This window comes from Zingiber officinale, chromosome 8B (assembly GCF_018446385.1).
Source record: "Zingiber officinale cultivar Zhangliang chromosome 8B, Zo_v1.1, whole genome shotgun sequence".
Classification (NCBI taxonomy): Eukaryota; Viridiplantae; Streptophyta; class Magnoliopsida; order Zingiberales; family Zingiberaceae; genus Zingiber; species Zingiber officinale.
The window spans coordinates 109,104,846-109,127,126 of NC_056001.1; the positions used below are offsets into that span (position 1 = coordinate 109,104,846).

Consider the following 22,281-nt stretch of genomic DNA (forward strand, 5'->3'; position numbering starts at 1 on the left):
CTCTGATACCACTTGTTGGTGCAGCAGGGGCAACAAGAGGAGGTGAATTGTCTAAAAAAAACCCTTCTTGTTCTTTTGATTTGATTAGTAGCACAAGAAAAACAACAATAATAAAATTTGACTAAACAACTTAAAATAAAGATGTAAGAAGACCATAAATTAATTTGGTTACAACCTAAATGGTTGTTAATCCAAGACAGTGAAAGACACTAAAAAATTCTTCTTCGTTGCAGGTGGAGAAATCTCTTACAAAGGTTGACAACTCAAGAAATAGACTAGGAAAGAGTACAAGAGTTGTAGTTCAAGTTGTGTTCTATTTCGTAGCTCCAGAGGTCTTTTTATGGCCCTTGAAAAATTCTACCAGAGGCTGGAAGGTTCCTTCAATAGGTTGGAAGACACTTCCAACATGGCAAGCTTTACCCGTGCGAAGATAAAACTTTATGTTTGCTAACGGTCACTGGAAGGCGCTTTGATGAATAGTACAAAGGCGCCTTCCATACGGCAGATTAGCTTCTTTACTGATATCTTCGTGTGGGTGATGCTTCGGCTAACTGGAGTTGAGTTCATCTGAACCCAACTCTGACCTTCTCCTTGAGCAACCTTCCTCCATGGCTTCTCATCTCTCGGACCGCCATGCACGCCCTTCTCATCCGTCGGTGTACTCTTCCGCAACATCTCGTCCTTCGGATGCACCGAGCTCGTTGACTTCCTTCTCGTGCCATCCTTCTCGCTAGTTACGTCTTCCACTAGACTTCTTGTGTTTCTAAGCTCTTGTACACTTAGACACAAGAATCAAATACATAGGATCTGCCTTAACTTGGTTAATCACATCAAAACTACCATGGGGTAGTTATAGGGGGGGGGGGCACTACAAGAAAAAACATCTACTATGACATTTACTTAATGACACTTATAAAAAAGTGTCATTATAAAACATTTATAATGACACTCTTTATCATTGATTATTTTTTTATAAAAATAATCATATTAGGCCTCTTATGGTGACATATTTTATATGTGTCATTATATTGTAAACACTATTAATTCCCTTCCCACACGATCATTTCCTTTATCTCCCACCTCTTCGTCTTTCCTTTTTCTGTTCTCTATCGCCGTTAGGTTTCCTCCTCTATCGCCGCTAGGTTTCCTTCGTCTCCCACCTCTTCTTCTTTCCTTTCCTCTTTGCAATGTAACCAGGTTCTTCCCTCTCCACAACAAGTAAGGAGAAGCTCAAAGGAAACCTATTTATTATTTCTTCCCTCACCGCAGCACCGCAGGCAGCCTCGCCAGGCGACGAGGTCGCCTTCGCATTGCCACATTCTGACGGCGAGAAGGAGATGGTGTCGGAGGAAGAGATCCGCCTGTCTTCCTCTTCTGGCTCCCTCCCCACATCCAAGGATGTCTTCCTCTTCTGGCTCCCTCCCCACATCCAAGGAAGATATCAACCAATGATGCCAAGTCATTGCGAGATATGGCATGGAAGAAAGATTCTCGAATTCGTGATGCTTATTTGGCTTGTGAGAGTAAGGGTGAGCATGAAAGGTTGACTACCTTCCTGAAGTTGACGTACACCAGTACAAGGTTTGGTTTCTTATTGCTATTCAGATGTTTTTGTACGACATTCAGTTATGAAAGTTCATACGATTACTCTTTATTTTTCTGTTTCTCTTATGCAGGCTAGGATTGAACATTATCCATATTGCTACAGAAATGGCACCAGTTGCAAAGGTGAGCCAAACTTGCATCTCACATAATGTGAACTCTTTGTTTCTTGTATCAGAACTTTGCGATCTTATATTCAAAATTTTAATCAGATGAGTTCTTATTCATTGCTTAGACATGTTGAAGTGGTTTTAGGATACTTTTAGATTCCTTCTTTTGCTTTTTTTGAAGTGCCTTCTAAGTATTGTTGCAAGTGAGCATTCAACATTTAATGTCTGCTTAGCCTCGAGTAATAATAAACAGATATTTCTGTTAAAATACTTGTGCATATCACAATATCTGTTTGCTTTTATGTTTTTGTTGCACACTTCCACTAACTCTTGGACCTCTTAACTTTCTATTCCTACATACAAATCTTTTCTATGTAAATTATGAAATTTATGTGGATGGAATAGGGATGGAATAATATTGTCAGGTGCTATGAATCAAAGGCAATTAAGGAAGAAATAACATTGTGAAGTCTAAACTCGAGAATCCAGCTGAAAGTTTGTATTTTAAGTGCTTGCCTGTGTACATTCATATGTTCTACCTGAAAATTACCCTTATGAACTTCAATGTTTCTTTCTATTACTTTTAATTATTTTGTGATCTATATTTATTTTTAGGTTGGTGGTTTAGGGGATGTTATCACTGGTCTTGGTAAAGCATTGCAGAGGAAGGGACACCTAGTGGAAATTGTCCTTCCAAAATATGATTGTATACAGTATGATCTTATTACCGATCTGAAGGTATATTACATTGCTGTTTGTACCAGTTCCTACTTTTGGGATGATATGGTGTTTCTGTAGGTTCTCAGTATAGTTGATGTTGCAGGCACTGGATGTTGTGGTAGAGTCTTATTTTGATGGACAACTATTCAGGAACAAAATTTGGGTTGGGACTATTGAAGGTGTAAAACTAAGTTTATTCTGGTTTTTAACTTGTATTAGATATACAAAATGAGCTTGACAGAAAGTTAATTTTCAGGACTGCCTGTTTATTTTATTGAGCCTCACCATCCAGCCAAGTTCTTCTAGAGAGGAACATATTATGGAGAGCATGATGACTTCAAACGGTTTTCGTTTTTCAGTCGTGCTGCACTTGAGTTGCTCTATGAAGCTGGGAAAAGGCCTGACATAATCCATTGTCTGTCATGATTGGCAGACAACCTTTGTTGTATGGACCAAATCCTATCTTCTTAAATCGTGCTGTCTAATGGTCATTGATTTCTAGTGAAATTCAATGGACCTTAGCTTTCCAGATCTATGGTTTATTAACGTAATCAGATATATGCTTTACATTGTTTTCGGAAGGGTTTTTAAAGCAGAATTTTTAGCTAGATCTGATTAAATATTGTCATGCTTAACGTAATCAGATATATGCTTTACATTGTCATGCTTTACTTTTCTGATTAAAGTACATCCTTCCATATACTGTTATGGAAACAAAAATTTTTCATTGTTTTCTTTGATATTTGTAGTTAACAGTAAGCGAAGACTACTATTAGGTGCATATGGAATGATACTTTGCATTTTTCTCGTTTGGTATGATATATAATATTTTGAACTATTTTTATTAATTTTGTATCTTCATTGTTTTATTTCACTTATACAAATATATACATTGTATTTGCAGGTGACAGGTACTTAGATTTTTATGAATCAATATAATGGTTGAAGATGATCCATCTAATCGGAGTTTTTATTTTACAAGACTTTGTTAGTATTTACAATTTAATATTTTGAGTGTCTTTGTAGGTTGTTTTGGATGTAAAAGATTTATCATTAGTATTGCATTTGTAAATTTGACTCAAATGAGTATTGGATGAATAAAAATATCTATGAGCTCTTTAAATTTTGTTTTGTAATTTTTTTTATTCTAAATGGTCAATGAATTGTGATGATATGTAAATATTGTATTCAAGTTATTTATTCTAAATAAAAATTAATGATAATTTTTAATGTATTTATAAATTATTATAATGATATTTATTATGGCATTATAAATTAGTTTAGGTGACATTTATAAATGTCTTTAAAATATGATTTTTCCTGACATTTTTGACTGTCGATATATCCCTATATTGTGACACTTTTAAAGTTAACATTGATATTGTATAAAGGCATCATAAAATGTCAGGAATGCGAGGAGGTCTAAGACGACATCACTTTATAGGGCGTTTGTTGATGATGTCACTAAAACTTAAGTGTCATCAAAAATATACTATAAGGACATTTATGTGTGTCATTATAGACCTTTTTTCTTGTAGTGGGGGTACATCGACAACGAGGGCAAGGATGTTGACCAGGAGAGGACACGAATCTTGGGCCTACAGAGCAAGGGGAGATGATCGCAGATGGTACCCACAAACCTGCAAACACCACAAACCAAACAACAGGGAGCGTTAGAGTGAGAACCAGGGAAGAGGTCCTTGGCACAGACCTTCTGACGCTCAAGTCAGAAAGAGGCCGAGCGAAAAAGTATGAAAAAGTAGAATTGTATTAGATGCGTATGTGCAAGCGCGTGCGTACCTGGCCAACGGAAAGGAACTCCCTTTTTATACTGTCTTTCGTAACCTTCGTAATCATCAGACATCAAAGAATATCGGGCGTCAGGGTATATCGGGTGATAGAAGATATACGACAAACTCCCATTAGGTGGAGGAAGGTTCCGCTTCATGTGTATGACAGAGCATTGGAATATTCTCTGACGAACAGTCGTTATTTTCTAATAAGTGGTTGTGATTCCCTAACAATGTTTTCTCCTAGCACTAGTCTGATTGACATTGAGCCAACAAGGAGTCGACTGAGAGCTATGCCCCAGAGAAGTGGGGGGGGGGGGGGGGCCGACTGACGTGGAGCCGGTCGGACGACGTAGACTGGGAGCTATGCAAAGTAGAATGAGATTTGACTGACATAAAGTCGGTCGAGTGTAGACTGAGGGCTATGCAAAGTAGAATGATGTAATGCCTACATGGAGCCGACCTGACATATACCGGGAGTTATATCCAAGAAAAGTGGGAGGTCCGATCAGCATAGAGCCGACCGAACATAGATTGAAAGTAATGCAAAGTAGAATAAGGTCCAATCAAGATGAAACCGATTGTGTGCAGAGGAGTAGTCTATTTGGATACATAGTCCTTGATTTTAACCACCACCTTTTTATAACTTTTGATGATCGCATTATCTTGACTGTGATTTCTATATTATTATTGCATCATCCATTATTTTCCATTTCACTGTTGTTACTTAGATGAAGCCATATCCATAATTCACCTTAGTAGCAGTCGAGGTGCCAATCTATGCGTATCGCCATATTTTCGCCGATTTCGAGGTCAACGTGGACTGGTTGACGTTGACTGCTATTTATGGATTCAAACTTAAAAAGTAAAAACCGCAAGATTTCAGCCAATTGGAGTATTGGACCGCTCCAGCCGATCGAATCCCAGTCAAAGATAATGAATGACTAAGCGAGAGAACCGAGTGACACAGAGTCCACTCGTGCCGAACATTGACCATACAATTACTCTACAGTGCGTTCGAGTCAAAAATTATTTATTAAAAATTTTATAGCGGGATCGAAATTCTGACCGATTGATGCTAGCTAGCTTCCAGTGTTGATTATAAGTCAAAAGTAGCACATTCCCATAGTAATAAATAAAGTCCTTCGATTAATAATGCTTCTGCTAATTGACGAACTGCATAGAGTAGTGTAACAATTAGATACCTGAATATTTAAAAAAAATCAATAGTCAAGTAGTCAAGTCATTATTTTGGCGCTCTAATCTTCTCTCCATTCATGTAAACACAGCCTCAGCTTGCATATTCCTAAACAACGACAGGGATTGACAAACAGAAAACCGATTATTATTTAATTAGTGAAATATTATTCTAATCATTTTGCTTGTCGTCCTAATTAAACCAACTAACCAGTGCGTCAGTGCTGAGGAGGAAACCTTCAATTGCTTACATATTTGTTTGTCGGTTAGCAATGAATTTCCTTACCAACTCCACGTTGGAACTGAAGAAATATTGCAGATTGCCCTACGGCGCAACAACACTCAAGACGAAGCGGAAGTAAAGAGAGTATGGTTTGATTCTCCATTACGATATGGATTGATGTTAAATTTAGTGTAAAAATTTAGACTGGAACTGGACCTATATAGAATTAATTAGATGGTAAGAACGAGCACAGGTCTCTTGGATCATTTTTTTTTTTTTAATTTAGGGGATGTACCATTCGTATTTATGGCGGGATTGTGGTCGTGATCCGATCATAAATTGTTACGATCCCTTCCTGGGTTCACCGTCCCCATCAGATTATAGTTTTTATTCGGAGCGGGCAGCCGGAGGCCTCCGATGGTGAATAAGTGACCAGATTATTGGGCGCTGAGCGAGGGTGTCCTCCGGACAGCCTCCGGTCGTCCGCTCCGAACAAAAACTATAACCTAGTGGAGACGATGAATCCAGGAAGGGATCGTAATCATTTGCGGCCGGATCGCGGTCATGGTCCGACCGTAAATATGAGTGACACATCTCCTGGACCACAAAAAGTGGTCCAAGAAATCCTGTCTTGGTAAGAACTGAGCATCGGGGTTATGAGACCGAATCCTCTAGTCCCCTTGTCTTGGTCCCCTCTTGGACCGGGACAAGGAGATTGGTGGGAGGTAATATCCCCCACCTGTTAATAGGTGGGGCTCATTACCTTATCAATATAAAGACTGGACCATGAATTGATTTAGCCTTTGCAGATAAGAGGATCCGCCCCCGAGATTATAAGTTCTAACCATATTAAAAAAATAATTTTTTTTAAAAAATAATGTATTTCGATTATTATTGTATACAAAATATATATCCTCTATATATATATTTTCTATTTGACAATTTATTATGAGCATGTATCTTCTCGTCACGCCTCTTCTTTCTTATTTATTTTTTTTTAAAAAAATTGCATTAATTATTATCATTGGCCGGTTTGGTTTTTTACGGGACCGTGCTGGATACACGTGTTAGTGGGTCCCATTTACTACACGTGTGGAATCGAGAACAGGGCGCTCCCTCTCTTACTCACAAGGTCGGACCTATAAATCCACCGCCTGCTCTCCTCGCCACCCTCACCGTTCACCACCGCCGGCGTCGCTACAGCCGGCAGCCCTCATCATCGACCGCTAGCTGCGATTCCATAGCTCTCCCTCCCTTCGGCGATCATTTCGTTCTTCTCCTTTTCTGCTAGGATTAATCCGATTGCCCTCCCCCATGACGAAGCAGAATGTTGCGCCGGCGGAGGCCGTCGCCTCCATCGCGGTGGCGAGCTCTCCCCCCTTGTTCGCCTACACGCCACCTCTCTCCGTCCGCAAGAAGTGCCTTCCGCAGATCGAACTCGACGGCGGGAAGGCGGTCTCTTGGTGGCTCGACTCCATGAGGGCCTCCTCGCCCACCCGCGCCAAGACGGCGGCCGCCACCGGACCTCTCGCCGATGCCGTATTCAACGATCTGTCCGATTTGAGGGTGAGTTCTACTTCGATGCCTCCTTCCCGCCTTCCGCTCGTCCAAAGTTCCCTTCTTTTGGGTTTTAATTAATTAGTTCCGTTCGAGCAGATGCGGCATCCGTCGGCTTTGAGCAACTTCGATCAAATCGCGAGCGCTTCCAACGGGAAGCAGATCGTGATGTTTCTGGACTACGACGGGACGCTTTCCCCCATCGTCGACGACCCCGACTCGGCCTTCATGACGAACGCGGTGAGTCGTCGTCCTTCCCCTCCGATCCTCCTCTACTCATTCCCTGCTTCAAGATGAGATTTTGATCGGCCTCTGGTCTCCAGATGAGGAAGGCAGTGAGGGAAGCAGCGAGGAACTTCCCCACAGCGATCGTAAGCGGCCGACGCCTCGACAAGGTACATTACCACAGCCGCCTCTCCTCGTTCTTCCCTAGCTAACTCAGAGGTTCTACTGGTGCATGAACAGGTAATTAACTTCGTCCAATTAGCCGAGCTGTACTACGCCGGCAGCCATGGCATGGACATCAAAGGTCCTGAGAAGTCCCGTCACGCCAAGTCCAAAGTAAGCTCTCTCCTTACCAGAGTTCAAAAACTCCCAACTCCTCTCGATTGCATGCTTATCTCGTTCTCCCATTTTGAGTTGTTCAGGATGCCAAAGGAGTTCTCTTTCAACCAGCCAGTGAGTTCCTGCCCATGATCGACACGGTTGGTTCCCTCTTCATAGCTCCTTAATTTCTCGATCCTAAAGCTTTTCTTATTTCTAAATAAGGTTCTTCCATGTTTCCTTCAGGTGCATAGAACATTACTAGACAGAACCAAGTCCACTCCTGGCGCCAAAGTGGAGAACAACAAGTTTTGTGCATCTGTCCACTTCAGATGCGTGGATGAAAAGGTTAGCTAGCTATACCACTTCAGATCATTGATCGACCACCAAACTTCTCGGTTTATATCAGAAATAGCAAAGCAAATTCATGTCAATTCTTGCAGAATTGGGGGACACTGTTCGAGCAGGTGAGGTCTGTGTTGAAAGGCTACCCAAAATTGCGGCTCACGCAAGGAAGAAAGGTGAAACTTTGTTTTTTTTTCTCCTCCCCAACAACAACTTGCAGTTTGATTCGAGCTCGATCGTGACTCGTTCTACTCGTTGCTCGGACATGCAGGTGCTGGAGATCCGTCCGACTATCAAATGGGATAAGGGGAAGGCACTGGAGTTCCTGTTAGAGTCACTGGGTAATTAACCTGATACACCGCCGCCAATTAAACATCTTCTTATTTGAGCTGCTCATTTAAGTAATCTGTCGTTGCTTCTACAGGATTCGCCAACTGCAGGAATGTAATGCCGATCTACATAGGCGATGATCGAACTGACGAAGATGCATTCAAGGTAAGCCTCAATGCTTTATCAAGAAGGTAGATGAGATGAGATGTGTGGGAAGCTAATATTTTATCATCATCTTCTTCATCTTAGGTTCTGGAAGAAAGTGGACAAGGCATTGGAATCCTTGTTTCGAAGTTTCCAAAGGAGACAAATGCTACTTATTGCCTTCAAGAGCCATCTGAGGCAAGTGCCATGACTGATGAACCTTCTCTAGTACTAGTTATATGATTGTCGACAATGTCAATTTGCCAGCCTGATTCTTGATGTGATTTGTCCAGGTTAAGGACTTCTTGGTTCGGCTTGTCGAGTGGAAACGCCGGCAGACGAAGGCTGTATCAAAGGTGTAGAAAGATTGGACACAGAGCTCATAAAGAGATGGAGTTTTTCTCCTCCTGTTTTTTCTCTCGTTCTATTTTTTCTTGGGTCTGAAAGCTCTGCAACTCGAGCTTTCTTCCCTCCTGCACAAGCAGATGATCGAATCATGTAAGTAGATCAGTGTACAATCGAGAAAGATGAAATGACAACTCTGGTTAAACAAAGTGTTCACTATGCAATTCTCTGGAATATAAAGATTGTTTAATAGAAAAGCAATACTGCTTTAAGGTGTTGGGATATCCATTGAGACACACATGAGCCTTGTTGGTTAGCAACCCTCATAAGCTGAATAGAGAAACAAAGAAAGAAAGCCGCCGCGTCTATTTCGATCGGCCATGGGCTACCTTAGATTTTAGTAAGTGCCTCCTCAGACAAGGAATGGGAATCTCAGCACTAGCAATTAAGCATTGAGGTGTTGGGATATCCATTGAGGTGGGTCAGCAAAGGCATGCACCAACTAAGGCTTAAGGGAATCAAAGTATATTAGGTTGAGGAGTTGGAATCCACTTCACCTCATGCCTTTACAAGCTCCTAATGATTGGTGCCAAAACTCACTTAAACAGAGCATGTACAGTTTGTCCCAACACCATTGAAGCAGCATGATACGGTGCATGATGGTAGGATCCGATCATAAGGGATGTGATAGTCAAAAATTAAAGAAACGTGACAGTCAGAAGTCAAGGGGGCGTGACAATCAACATACAGAGTGGGGTCACCTGAAGCCCTCCGGCGTATAAAGCCAGGGCGGGGTTTACCGGTTAGGAAACCATGTCTGCGGTATGACACATGATCAAGACGAAGCCTGACCAACCTTCACTGGTCGGGTTTCCTCAAGCTATCCCGCGCAAACAGACTGGTCATTCTCCATCAGGTCTGAATCATAAAAGTGGGGAGAAGGGAACTCTGGTCGTGCCCTTCCATCCACCCAGTCTGTTCATCAACACTTAGCAATCCGACCTCGACTGCTTCTATCACACATGGGCAGGATAGAAGGCACTACGCGACAACGTGTCAGGGAATCGTAACCACCTGTTAAAGAATAACTGCTGCATGTTAGGAAATATTTCAAAGGTTGGGGTCATCTATCAATAGAATCCCCCCCCAGTCCATAGGAGAAGACCATGTGTCATCCACCACCCGACAAGTTCTAACACTCGACACCCTCTGACAAGAGTCAGTCTCCAGAAGGTACACACTGTCATATAAAAAGGGACGTCCTCTCCCTTGCGCAGGTACGCTCACTTGTACACTTGTTTACTTTTCTTCTTCCTTCGTACACTGTTCTTCTGGGGGAAAAAGTACCTGACTTGAGCGTCGAAGGGCATGCTCCAAGGACTTTTTCCCTGGTTCTTGGTCCCTAACGTTCCGTGTACTTGTCTGAGTGTGCGCAGAGTTCTAGTACCGCCGACTCAGGCCTAGTAGTCATTCAAGGCCACGTGGGGGTCTGTTCGTCGAAGCCCGTACGACCGCAGCATCACCGTCTCTCCTCCATCAATGCCCGCGACACCTTATCAGGTCTTCATCCGACTCAGATTCCGGACATGATCACAACCTAATAACAATTAACCATAAACCCATCAAAAGTGCATGCTACTGAAAAAGGGAAGATCATCACCAAGCAACTAAGAATGCTAGTGTATTAGCAGCTAGTTTAACTGTTAGTGATTTCATGCCGGACTAATATAAGAACACTTAATGTTCAACGGTTAATCAGGCTTTGTCTATGCTTACACGTACAGAATTTAAAAATCTATATTTTTATTGGAGAATTTGGTATAGCTAAGTTTAAGACAAACAAAAACATCATTTAAATTCTTTTCAGAGGATCTAAACATCTTTTTGTTATTTTTAGTAATTTATTTTTTTTAATATTTAAATTATTTTTGATATATCATACATTTATTATGAGTTTCTTTCTATTAGGATTTTTTTTAGGAATTTTTCTTTTTAAGTAGAATTTCTTTATTTTCTTTAGAAATTGAGGTCTATATATTAATATTTATTTCTTTTTGTTGAGTCTTAAGGCTTAAAATCTATATAAATATTTGTTTAACTGTTTGATAAATTATTCTCTATTCTTAATATTTTTTTTTGATAAAACTTAGAAAACGACAAATTTCTCTTAGTTTTCTTCGATTTCTTGTCTTCTCTTTAAATCTCCTTTTTTTTTGTTAGCATACAAGATAATCGCTATTGTCATGATTTGATTGGATCCTTAGTATTAAGAACAGAGCACGCCATGAAATTCAGATGTAAACAATCAATCAAAACAGGTGAAACATTATGGAAGCAAGAATGATTGAACTCTTGACCTACTTTTCGGTTGGGTAGCCAGTAGCCTCAAAAGCTTTGTTTTCTAGACATTACACAAAAACAATAGTTGCATGGTCGCAGTCTAAGGGTAAACACAATCTGTTCATGGAATTGATCCATATTTTTCCAAGAATTTTTAGTCAAGATCAAATAATGTAGAACCGAAGCAATCACGTGGCAAAAGGCGAAATCGCTCGTCCCCAGTGCCTCCGCCGCACCCGACCCAAGGCCATCACGAGAGAGGTAAATCATAGTATCCTGAGCGAGCATGTGGCAGGTGGGGTGAGTTGCACAGGGACCGGAGATTTACGCCCCGACTGCGACCATGCAACTATTGTTTTTCATGTGGTAGGTGGGGTGAGTTGCATGGTCGCAGTCGAAGCAATCACATCTTTCATCATGACTACTAGCCATCTCACCCCAGTCTACACTGCAACGGGAAAGTGCTCATAGTCTCCTAAATATTCCTGATTTAATTTTCAGTTATGATATATTGTAGATATTTTTTTTAGTAAAATGATAAACCTAAGATGTAACCGGAAAGTGCTTATGTAATCTCCTAAGTATTCATGATTTGATTTTCAGTTATGGTATATTGCACATATTTGTTTTAGCAGAATGATAAATATGAGATATTAACCTGCTAGATCGTTCATTGCCCCAGTCTACATTGCAACGGGAAAGTACTTATGTAGTCTCCTAAGTATTTATGATTTAATTTTCAGTTATGATATATTACATATATTTTTTTTTAATAATATGATAAACTTGAAATGTTAACCTGCTACACCGTCCATTGCGAGCATTTTTTTTATTTATTCTAATAATTGATCAAAACTTCTTATCCTATACTTTTCTGACATGAAGTTACAAGTGAACAAATAGGTACTGCCATGCCAATGATTAGCTCATTTAAGATAAGCTCATGCTTCTCCAGTCTTTCTCAGGAGAGCCCATCACTGAGAGCACAGTAGAAATAAGTACCAGTTGCCCAAGTTCAGGCCCAACGAACACATAATTCATCAAATGGAATGACCAAATGGGGAAGAGAGAGAGAGCGAACAAGATATTAAAACATCTGCATTTTACTGAATTGCCCATGCAGATTCCAAGATTTCTCATTTTGTGTACTCAATGTTTATAATATTTAAATCACATAGCTTTAAAATGCCCCTCTCTTTGTTTTTTTTACGCCATTAGTCAATTTAGTTTGAAACATGCATACAGAGAATTCCTAATTAATTTAAATCACAATAAATCTACTTAATATATTTATGTTATGAATCTAAATTTGATAATATAAATTAAGAACAATAAATTTTAAATTTGTAGACTTGCTAAAATTTATAATAAACTCATTATAAAATATAAAATAATAATACTCATTAATCATTACCACAAATGAACTTTTAAGACTCTCTTGATTCGAAAAATATCAAACTTTTAAATTTTCAGATGAAGGAGTCAAGAACTCTAAATCATTTTAAATCAAAACGAACGTACTCCTGGAAACCTTTTAAATGTATCCATGCCTTTAGATATGAATTCGATAGCATAAATTAAGAACAGTGAATTTTTAAACTTGCAACAGCTCGATAAAATTTATCATAAATTTATTATAAGACCTAAGACAATAATACTAACTAACCGACACCACTAATGAGTTCTTAGGATTTTCCTGATTCAAAAAATATAAAACTTTTAATTTATGAATGGTATAGGTCAATCAAAGAGTTTCGTTTGAAATTGACTAATAGATCTAGAGAACTACAAATCATTTCAAATCAAACCAATGTACTCTCGAAGGCTTCATTAATGTATTTATGCCTTTGGATCTTAATTAGATAGCGTAAATTGAGAGCAATGAATTTTTGAATAGATAGAGTAAAAATATAAAGAGATCCCCTAACTATTTCATGAAAAAAATTATCATAAATACATTGAGGAGACTTCCAAAAATACATTGATTTTGATTCGAAGTGATTCAAAATTATCTAGGCAGATCAGTCAATTTAAGATGAAACTAGCTGATGACATGAAAAAAAATATTGGTATTTCGAGAATATACTAAAATTAGTCATGTGTTCATGTTTGAATCATCGACGGGTGAGCCACCAGGGAGTTATCTTCTACATTGATGGAGTCGTTGCGTGCTAAGGAGGATGAAGAGAGGGAAAGCCAAAACACCAAAGGTGCTTACCAAGCTTAGGAGAAGGAGAGTTAGAATGGAGGTCGGGCGTGTGGCTCATCCATTTCGACGCTCAAGTTAATCTCTAGCGGGGGAGAAATGGAGGAGATGAATAGTGGAGGAGAATATATGTATCAGTTTGCGCGTATGTCAACATACCTTGGCTCACAGACATGGGCTCCTTTTATAACACTACTGAGATGATGTTCTCTCTGTTAAATTATATATATTTATTTGTTTATAACTTTTATGACAATTTATTTTTTTTTTTCATTTTTTATTTAGGGTTTCTTAACTTAGCTATATAAGGCTTATACTTTTGTATTTCCAATATTCTTTTTGGATTTAATAATATGGTTAACTTTTTCCTCTTTTTAATTTTTTCATGGTATCAAAATAGTTCTCCTTCTTTGACTTAATTTTTTTGCCGCCCCTATTATTGCTTCTTGTTGCTGCGTCGTTTCCTACTGCTGTTGTTGATTTCAGCGTCGATATCCTTTTCTGTTGATTTTGACGTCGACGTCCTTTTTTGTTGATTTCGACACCGATGTCCTATGTTGCCGATTTCGGTGTCGATGCCTTATCCTGTCAATTTTGGCACCGATGTCTTTTTTTTTTTTTTTTGCCAATTTCAATGCCGATGCCCCGTGTTATTGATTTATACTATGACGTCCTTTTCTGCTTCAGATTCTTCGTGTGACCACGGGTCGTCCTGACACTATTTTTTGCGGATCATGCAGATGTGTATCTGTATAGTTTAGTTATTCTAAGCATTACTCGTTCTGTCACCATGTCTGGTCATACAGATGCTTTATAGAAATCTAATCTACATATGTTAGAGCAGTTTCAACAGTTCCTTACTTCATAGCCCTGCCTCCCATCATATGTCATCTAATTTATAATCTTTTATTTCTTTTTCTTCTAATTCATCTATATCTATTGTGACTATTGATAGTACTCCTATATCATTAGTAGCTTTTGGTTTAATTATTACATCTTGTTTATCTCTTATTGATATTTATTATATTCTGAATCTTACTTTAAATCTTGTTTCCGTTACTCAATTATGTTAGTCTGGATACCTAGTATTTTTTTCTTCATCTAATTGTTATGTTTAAGACCTGCGATCTTAGAGGCTGATTGCGGCGGGCCGTAAACAAGGACTCTATGTTTTGGATCAACTCAAAGTACCATAAGTTATAGCTTAAAGTGTGGATTTATCATCTTTTTCGTCTAAGTCATTCATCTTCTGATTTTTTTTTGTGACACTATTGTTTAAGTCATGTTTTAGCATCTCCTTTACAATTTTTAGCTAAAGTATTAGGATCTTTAAAAAGTTCTAATATTTTTTATTGTAGTGGTTGTAAACTGGCCAAATTTTCTAACTTATCATTTTCTAAAAATTTTTCTTTTTCTTCTGCTCTATTTGATATTATCTATTCTGATGTGTGGGGATCCTCTCCTATTCCTACAAAAGGGGGGGGGGGGGGGGGGCAAGGTATTATATTTCATTTATTGATAATTACACTCGTTACTCTTGGGTCTATCTTATGAAACACATGTCTAATTATCTTACCATTTTAAACAACTTTATATCTCTTGTGAAAACTCAACATTCTAGTGTTATAAAGTATTTTCGTTGTGATTTGGGAGGGGGGGGGGGGTAAATACACTTTGAATTATTTTTTACATTTACTTGCTTTTGATGGTACTATTTATCAAATCTCGTGTACAGATACTCTTGAACAGAATAGTGTGGTTGAATGAAAATATAGATATCTTGTTGAAACATTCCGTTCATTTTTATTTTCTGCTAGTGTTCCTAGTGCCTTTTGGGGGGAAGCAATTCTTACCACTGCTCACATGATTAATAGAAATCCAATCTCACACAATTCAGGCTTGTCGCCGTTTGAAAAATTGTATGGGCATGCTCCTGTCTATTTCTCTTTGTGCGTTTTTGGTTGTACTTGCTTTGTCCTTCGTTCACATGTCGAGCGTAATAAGTTAGCCTCTTGGTCTGCTCTTTGTGTCATTTTGGGTTATGATGTTAGTAAAAAAGGATATCGTTACTTTGATCTCGTTAGTTAAAAATTATATGTTTCTCGTCATATTGTGTTTCTTGAGCATATTCCATTCTTTTCTATTCTGGCTAGTTTGCATAATATGACGAAATCAGATCTTCTTTGCATTGATCCTTTCAATATCGACACTGAGGAAACTTCACTCACAACTCCTACTGGTAGCTCAACTGAATTTGATACTTTGGTTCTCAAGATATTCGCTCCACATGCTCCTCCTTCTGCCATTACCCAATTATCTCCTGAGCTTCCGTATGATCCTTCTCTCCACCGTCATCAATCCATTCATTTTCATAAGTCTACTAAACTACCAGATTTTGCTTACTCTTGTTATTCTCATTCTTTTACTTCACTTATTACATCTGTTCATTGTCTTTATGAGCTTGTATTCGATAGAAAAGTTGCGTAACCCACTTTGGCAGAATGCTGTAGTTGAGGAACTAACTACTTTCCATAGACTTATACATGAGATTTGATATCGTTGCCACTAGGAAAATACACTATTGGTTCTTGTTGGGTATATAAGATTAAAACTAAATCTGATGGATCTATCGAACGATACAAAACTCGTCTTATTACTAAAAGTTATTCTTAGGAGTATGACATAGATTATGAGAAAATATTTGCTCCTGTTGCAAAAATAATGACTGTTCATACTCTAATTATTGTTGATTCTGTTTGTCAAGAATATATTTTTAAATGGTGATCTTCATGAAAAAGTTTATATGACACCTCCTCTTTGTATTTCACATCAACTTGGTGAAGTTTGTAGTCTTCATAAAACGCTTTATGGTCTCAAACAAGTGCCTCGTGCTTGGTTTAAGAAGTTCTCTATAATGATTACTTCGCTTGATTTTCATCCTAGTAATCATGATTCAGTATTGTTTGTCAGATGTACGAGTACAAGTTGTATTCTTTTATCATTATATATTGATGACATGATTATTACTGGTGATGATTTTGATAGAATTACTTCTTTGAAGTCTAAGTTGGCTCATTATTGTGCTATGAAAGATTTGAGTATACTACGCTATTTTCTGGGCATTGAGGTTGCCTATACCTTGAAAGGTTATCTTTTATCCTAGTGAAAGTATATATCTGATCTATTTGAGCATGCACGTCTTACTGATAATAGAGTTATTGATACTCCTATTGAGACTAATGCTCGATATTCTCCATCTGATGGGTCACCTTTATCGGATTCTAGTTTGTACAGAACTATAGTTGAAAGCTTGATTTATCTCACCATGATTCATCCATATATTATGTATATTGTTCATGTGGTTAGTCAATTTATCGCTACACCAACTACAGTTTATTGGGTTGTTGTTCTTCATATTCTTAAATATCTTCGGGATACTCAATTTCAAAGCCTTTTATTTCCTTCTACTTTATCTTTAGAGCTACGTGCATACTCTGATGCTGATTGGGCCAGTAATCCTACTAATCGTAAATCTATCACCGACTTTTGCATTTTTAAGTGATTCCTTCATTCCTTGGAAGAGTAAGAAATAATATATTATTTCTAGATCTTCCATAGAAGCTGAGTGTCATACCATGACTTTAACTACTTGTGAGATAATTTGGTTATATTGGTTGCTTATGAATATGAGTATCTCTCTTCATCAACCTACAATGTGCTATTCAAATTGTGCGCAATTCAATTTTTCATGAGAGGACAAAACATATTGAAATTGGTTGCCACATTACTCGTCATCATCTTCAGATTAGTACCATCACATTGTCTTTTGCTTCTTCAAATCTACATATTACTGATATGTTTATCGAGGCATATTCCGCTTCATGCTTTCCTTTCTTATTTGATAAACTCTCAATGCTTCTAGCTGTAGCATCATGAGTTTAAGGGGGGTGTTAAATTATATATATTTATTTGTTTATAGCTTTTAGGGTAATTTAGTCTTTTTTTCTTTTCTATTTAGGGTTTAGGGTTTCTTCACTTATCTATATAAGACTTATACTTTGTATTTCTAATGTTATTTTTAGATTTAATAATATGGCTAGCTTTTTTCTCTTTTTAATTTCTTCACTCTCCTTATTAATTGGACGTTGTGTCATAACAAGGAAAATGTCCCCTCAGTATATCTCCGCTGTATCATGTCACTCATACTCTATATCTTGTATAATCATACCGCTCCACATTCTTTGACAACCCATGTACTGTAGTCTTTATGACTCCAGCTCAGTAGAGAGGGATCCATTGGGCCTAAGGGTTTGACCCATTAAGCAAAGGAAGAGTAAGATGACTAATTTAAACAAACTAGGAGAGACTGAGTACCTAGAGTTGGATCGGGGAGTTAAGCCCTTGGAGTCGGGTGGACTGACTGGAAGAGTCACAGGAGAGCTGGCTGAGCAGAGCGATGAGTCAGTGGAGCTGAGCCCCTGAAGTTGGGTGGACCATTTGGAAGAGTCGGAGGAGAGATCTAGATTAGGGAGACTAATTAGATGCTGAATCTCTTGCCTTGGGCAAATCTAACGGGGATATTACAATTGACCCCTTTGACTTCCAATTCAGTAGGGCTATTGACCTCCATATACATGGAAAACTTATCACAAGTCTTTCTTTGAGTCTAGTTAAAGGAGGCATGAGTCTAACTGACTGGACTGTTGTGAGAATATTGTTGCAGCTTGATTTATGATTACATCAGAGCTGTGATTACCGACCAAAAGAAGACATGTGGTGAATTTCAAGCATGATTCAGATTACATTACATTAAATACTACCATGCATCTTTAGTCGGGTCCATTAATGCGACATGACTAACTGAAAAGATTGAGGTGTTAGCTGGATCATAATGATACCGGGATTGGGTCAATTTATGCACTTGATCCGATAGCTAGGGATTGATCTTAGTCTTTCAACTCCCCTATCCAATAGTGATGGTTGAGCAAGCGAGGGTATATTAGGTTAAGAAAGGGAGGTGATGTCATCGCCATCATTTTCATTTTATCCTTCTTTTGTTGCTTCCTTCATCTTCAAGCTTCTTATGTCAAGCTTTTTCGTAAGCTCTCTTCGTCTTTCTCAAGTCATTTTCTTTGTTCCTTTTGAACTTTCAACCTTAATTTTAGGTGTAAGTATCCTAGGATAATTTTGATGTTGGTCAACCGAGTTAAGTTAGGGCTCATGTATTTAATGACTTGTGTCTGAGGGATATATAGAGACGCAAGAAGTCAAGTGGAAGACGCAGCGAATGAGAAGTATAACAGGAGAAGAAAGTCGACAGGCTCGATGCATTCAAGGGATGAGGAGCTACAAAAGAGTACATCGGTGGAGCAAGAAGGATGCACGCGATGTATCTGAGGGATGAGAAGCTGGAAGAAAGTCTGCTCGAGGAGAAGTCGAAGTTGACTTTGGGTGAGATCAACTCCGAATGACTGAACCATCACCCAGACAAGCGGAAGAGTGAATGGTCAAAGCTGTAATTGACCATTTCAGGCGCCTCCTATGAACTGGAGGTGCCCTGCTGATTCAAAGACCTAAGGCACCTTAGTTGATTGGAGGCACTTCAAATGAACAAGAGCCAAGACACCTCAGATCAACTAAGGCGCCGCCAAAGCCCAGGAGACATTGTGGCAAGAATAAGAGCGGAATCCACATAAGCACACTTGAGGTGCCTCTGATGATCAAAGGCGCCTCCAATGCTGCTAGGTCAGCCGAACATTGGCGAAGCGAATAACACTTCAGCCTAACTGAGACGCCTCCGTTGGAACCAAGGCACCTCTAATGGAATCGAGGAGCCTATGATGGAACTGAGGTGCCTCTAATGGAACTGAGGCGCCTTCGTTATCACTGAGGTGCCTCTAGTCTACCATGTCAGCAAATGGTTATTTCGACCAGAATGCTATAAATAGAGGCATTGTCCTCTTAGTTCCGACAACACACTTCGTATTAACTTCAGTATTTAGTTTCGAGCTTCCAAATGCTGTAAGTGGCTACTCCACCTCCAACTTTTGTTGAAGAAGGAGCTTTCTTAGTGCACGTTCATTATCTTGGATCAACAACCTTTCCGATTGTAAATCAAGTAAATCCTTAGTCTCTTGCTTTCTTTTATGTATTATTTATTTGTTAATTAATATGTGTGTCTCTGTTAAAAGTAAGTTAGTAAGACAAAGGTCTAATCTATTGACAGGTGATCTATTCACTCTCTCTAGCCAGTCCATCTAATCCAACAAGTGGTATCATCAGAGCCCAATTGCCTTAGAAGGACTAACCACTGACCAAAGCAACAAGAAGATGGTTAGATCAAACATTCATCCACTAAAGTTCAAGGGGGAGTTCACTCTTTGAAAGCGACGAATGGAGGTATTTTTCAAAATATATTTTGATATATTCCTAACAATTAAATATTGGTTTTGAAGTATCTAGAGATGAGAATGGAGAAGAAAAGGAAGAGCACTAATGGAACAAGAAGCACCAAATCGATTTTGTGGCCAATGACAAGGTAGAGTTTCATCTGCTAAGCGTACTATCTCTCTAAGAAGTCAACCAGATAGACGCCTATGACTCCGCCAAAGAACTCTATGAGAAGTTCTTGGAGCTTCATGAAGGTATCTTGGAGGCTAAACTAGTAAGACGAGACTTGCTTCGAAATCAATTGAGCAACCTATGACTAAAAGAAGGAGAAACGGTCGTACAACTGCATATAAAGCTGGAAAAGAGAATCACTGAGATCAACAACCTTGGAGAAATAATAGCAAACAAAGATTCGCTAAGGTATGCATTAAATGTATTTATAAGAACTTTGGAATGGACATCAATCATATACTCCTACTACAACTCCAAGGATCTCGAGGTAAGTGTTGGGACACTTTGGAGCTAGAGGGAGGGGGCTGAATAGCTCACTTAATGTTGATGATGATTTTTTTGTAGTAGAATACTCGAAGCAAACTTCTACAATGCTAACGCCAAAGATTTACTTGGTATCCACCTCAAATAAGGTGACTAATCTAAGGATCTGACCCTCTTGTAGGATCAATGACGTGTTAGAGGGGGAGGGGGTAAATAGCACTCGTGTCTAATTCGTTCATTTCGGAAAACTCAAAATACACTACAAGAAAAACCCTCATAGACATCGGTGGAACAACAACGGTTTTAAGCAAAAACCGATGTCTTTGAGTATTTTACACTGATTTTTCCAAAAATCGATGTCTATGAGCGCAGATTTTCGCTCATAGACATCGGGTTTTTAACCGATGTCTATGAGCGCCTTTTTTTGTTAATAGACACCGGTTTTAACAGCGATTTTTAAAACCCGGTGTTAATGAACCAAAAAAAAATAATTTAATTTGTCCACCAGCCAAAATTTACAACACTTCACAAAGTTCCCTCCAAACCTAAACCAATATTGCGCCCCTTCTCTCAGCCTAAACCTAAACCTAAACCTCCTACCATCTCTCTCAGCCTCATCTCCCTCTTCCCCTTCGATCGACGCCCCTTCCTTCTTCCCCTTCCTACGCCCCTTCCTCTCCCGAGCAGATCAAAACCATCGGTCTTAAGCAAAATCGCAGCATAAATCGTTCCGTTCTGCCTCCTCGTCCGATCCTCTCTTCTTCCTCCTCCTTCCTCTCTTCTCTATTCCCGGCCAAGGTAGGGGCCGACGAAATCCGAACAGCGAGAGGACGCCCACGACCACCATGGCACGGTTGGTCGACAACGTGAGGGAATCCGAAGGAAGAGAGAACAACACCGAGATCCAGGAGCTCGTACACAGAAGGGGCATCGACTTACTTCCTCCTATCCCTCCCCTCCCGCTATCTCCCCTTCTGCGCCAGATCTACCTCTCCGTTAATCACGACCTCGCCTTCGTCGGGGCCCTTCCGACGGCCCCCCCTTTGCCGCCACCTGGAGCGAGAGCGGTGGTTCGAGGGGGAGGGGTACGAGGCGATGCACATTCAAGGCAGGCGGTGGAGCGGCGACATGGGCGGCCGATTTGACCCTAAGAAAGGCATGGCGTTTGAGGGTTCCATCTTCGACGCCGGGCCGATTTTTGAGTCCTATGGCGTAGCTCACGGATAGGCAGGTCGATTGCTCGATTTTGGGTTCCAAGTTCAAAACTGCGCTTAACAAACTGATACAACAAAATCTGTTCTTTGAATCTACTTTTTTTTCCTCCATTTTTACATATGATTCTTCCAGTCTCATTTGAGCTTGTATCACTGACTTGATCAGGGCAGTCCCTGATCCTCACAAAAATCTGCTCTTTCAGAATTGGTCTAGATTTAACTTGTTTTTGTCTGGAACAAAATGATTAGTTCTGATCTTCTTCATTGTCGCTTAGGATGATGTTCCAATTGACAATCCCAACGGGAGGATTTCATGCAAATTGATAGCAGTTGATGCTGGATTACCGAAAACCAAACCTGTGGAAGAACAACTCAAGCTTTTCAAGCCTCCCAACAGCTGCAAGAATGTATCCATTTTGAGGTTGGATTGGGAGCAATGTGTTTTTCATCAAATTGTGGCTAATCAAATGCCAGTAAATTGATAAAATTGCTATGATCTTCGTTGCTGTTCTCTTCCCATTTGCTGTTATGTCGCCAGTTCTTGTTTCAAGCTTTAGTGATTCTGGTGTCACAACTTCAGTGCTGATAAAATTGTTTTCCAGAAGATATCTAATCTAAAAGAAGCCAATTCTAGTGGTAAGTGGCCATCACGCCCAATTTACGGTTTTGTAATTTCTCTCTTTTTTATCTCTCTACATTTGAAGTATTATGTCTAAATACTTTATCCTAA

At 39.3% G+C, this 22,281-nt stretch overlaps 2 protein-coding genes across 4 annotated transcripts; both read left to right on the forward strand.

Moving 5' to 3' along the window:
* The first annotated feature begins 1,081 nt into the window (after positions 1-1,081).
* LOC122016334 (probable starch synthase 4, chloroplastic/amyloplastic) lies at positions 1,082-3,540 on the forward strand. 3 transcript variants are annotated; one of them, XM_042573598.1, is made up of 7 exons: positions 1,082-1,581; positions 1,677-1,728; positions 2,328-2,450; positions 2,536-2,611; positions 2,689-2,877; positions 3,182-3,245; positions 3,337-3,540. In XM_042573598.1, exons 1-5 carry the CDS (start codon positions 1,472-1,474, stop codon positions 2,736-2,738), a joined length of 411 nt encoding a protein of 136 aa, XP_042429532.1. In that variant the 5' UTR covers positions 1,082-1,471; the 3' UTR covers positions 2,739-2,877; positions 3,182-3,245; positions 3,337-3,540. The 3 variants fall into 3 exon arrangements, with proteins under 3 accessions (XP_042429532.1, XP_042429531.1, XP_042429530.1); XM_042573597.1 differs by having other exon boundaries at positions 2,689-3,245; XM_042573596.1 differs by lacking the exons at positions 2,689-2,877; positions 3,182-3,245; positions 3,337-3,540 and having other exon boundaries at positions 2,536-2,682.
* A 3,290-nt stretch (positions 3,541-6,830) lies between these two features.
* On the forward strand, positions 6,831-9,153 carry LOC122015720 (probable trehalose-phosphate phosphatase 6). Its single transcript, XM_042572743.1, has 11 exons — positions 6,831-7,208; positions 7,299-7,439; positions 7,523-7,594; positions 7,665-7,760; positions 7,847-7,903; positions 7,989-8,090; positions 8,186-8,263; positions 8,359-8,428; positions 8,512-8,582; positions 8,667-8,759; positions 8,855-9,153. Exons 1-11 carry the CDS (start codon positions 6,957-6,959, stop codon positions 8,921-8,923), a joined length of 1,101 nt encoding a protein of 366 aa, XP_042428677.1. The 5' UTR covers positions 6,831-6,956; the 3' UTR covers positions 8,924-9,153.
* Positions 9,154-22,281: the final 13,128 nt, after the last annotated feature.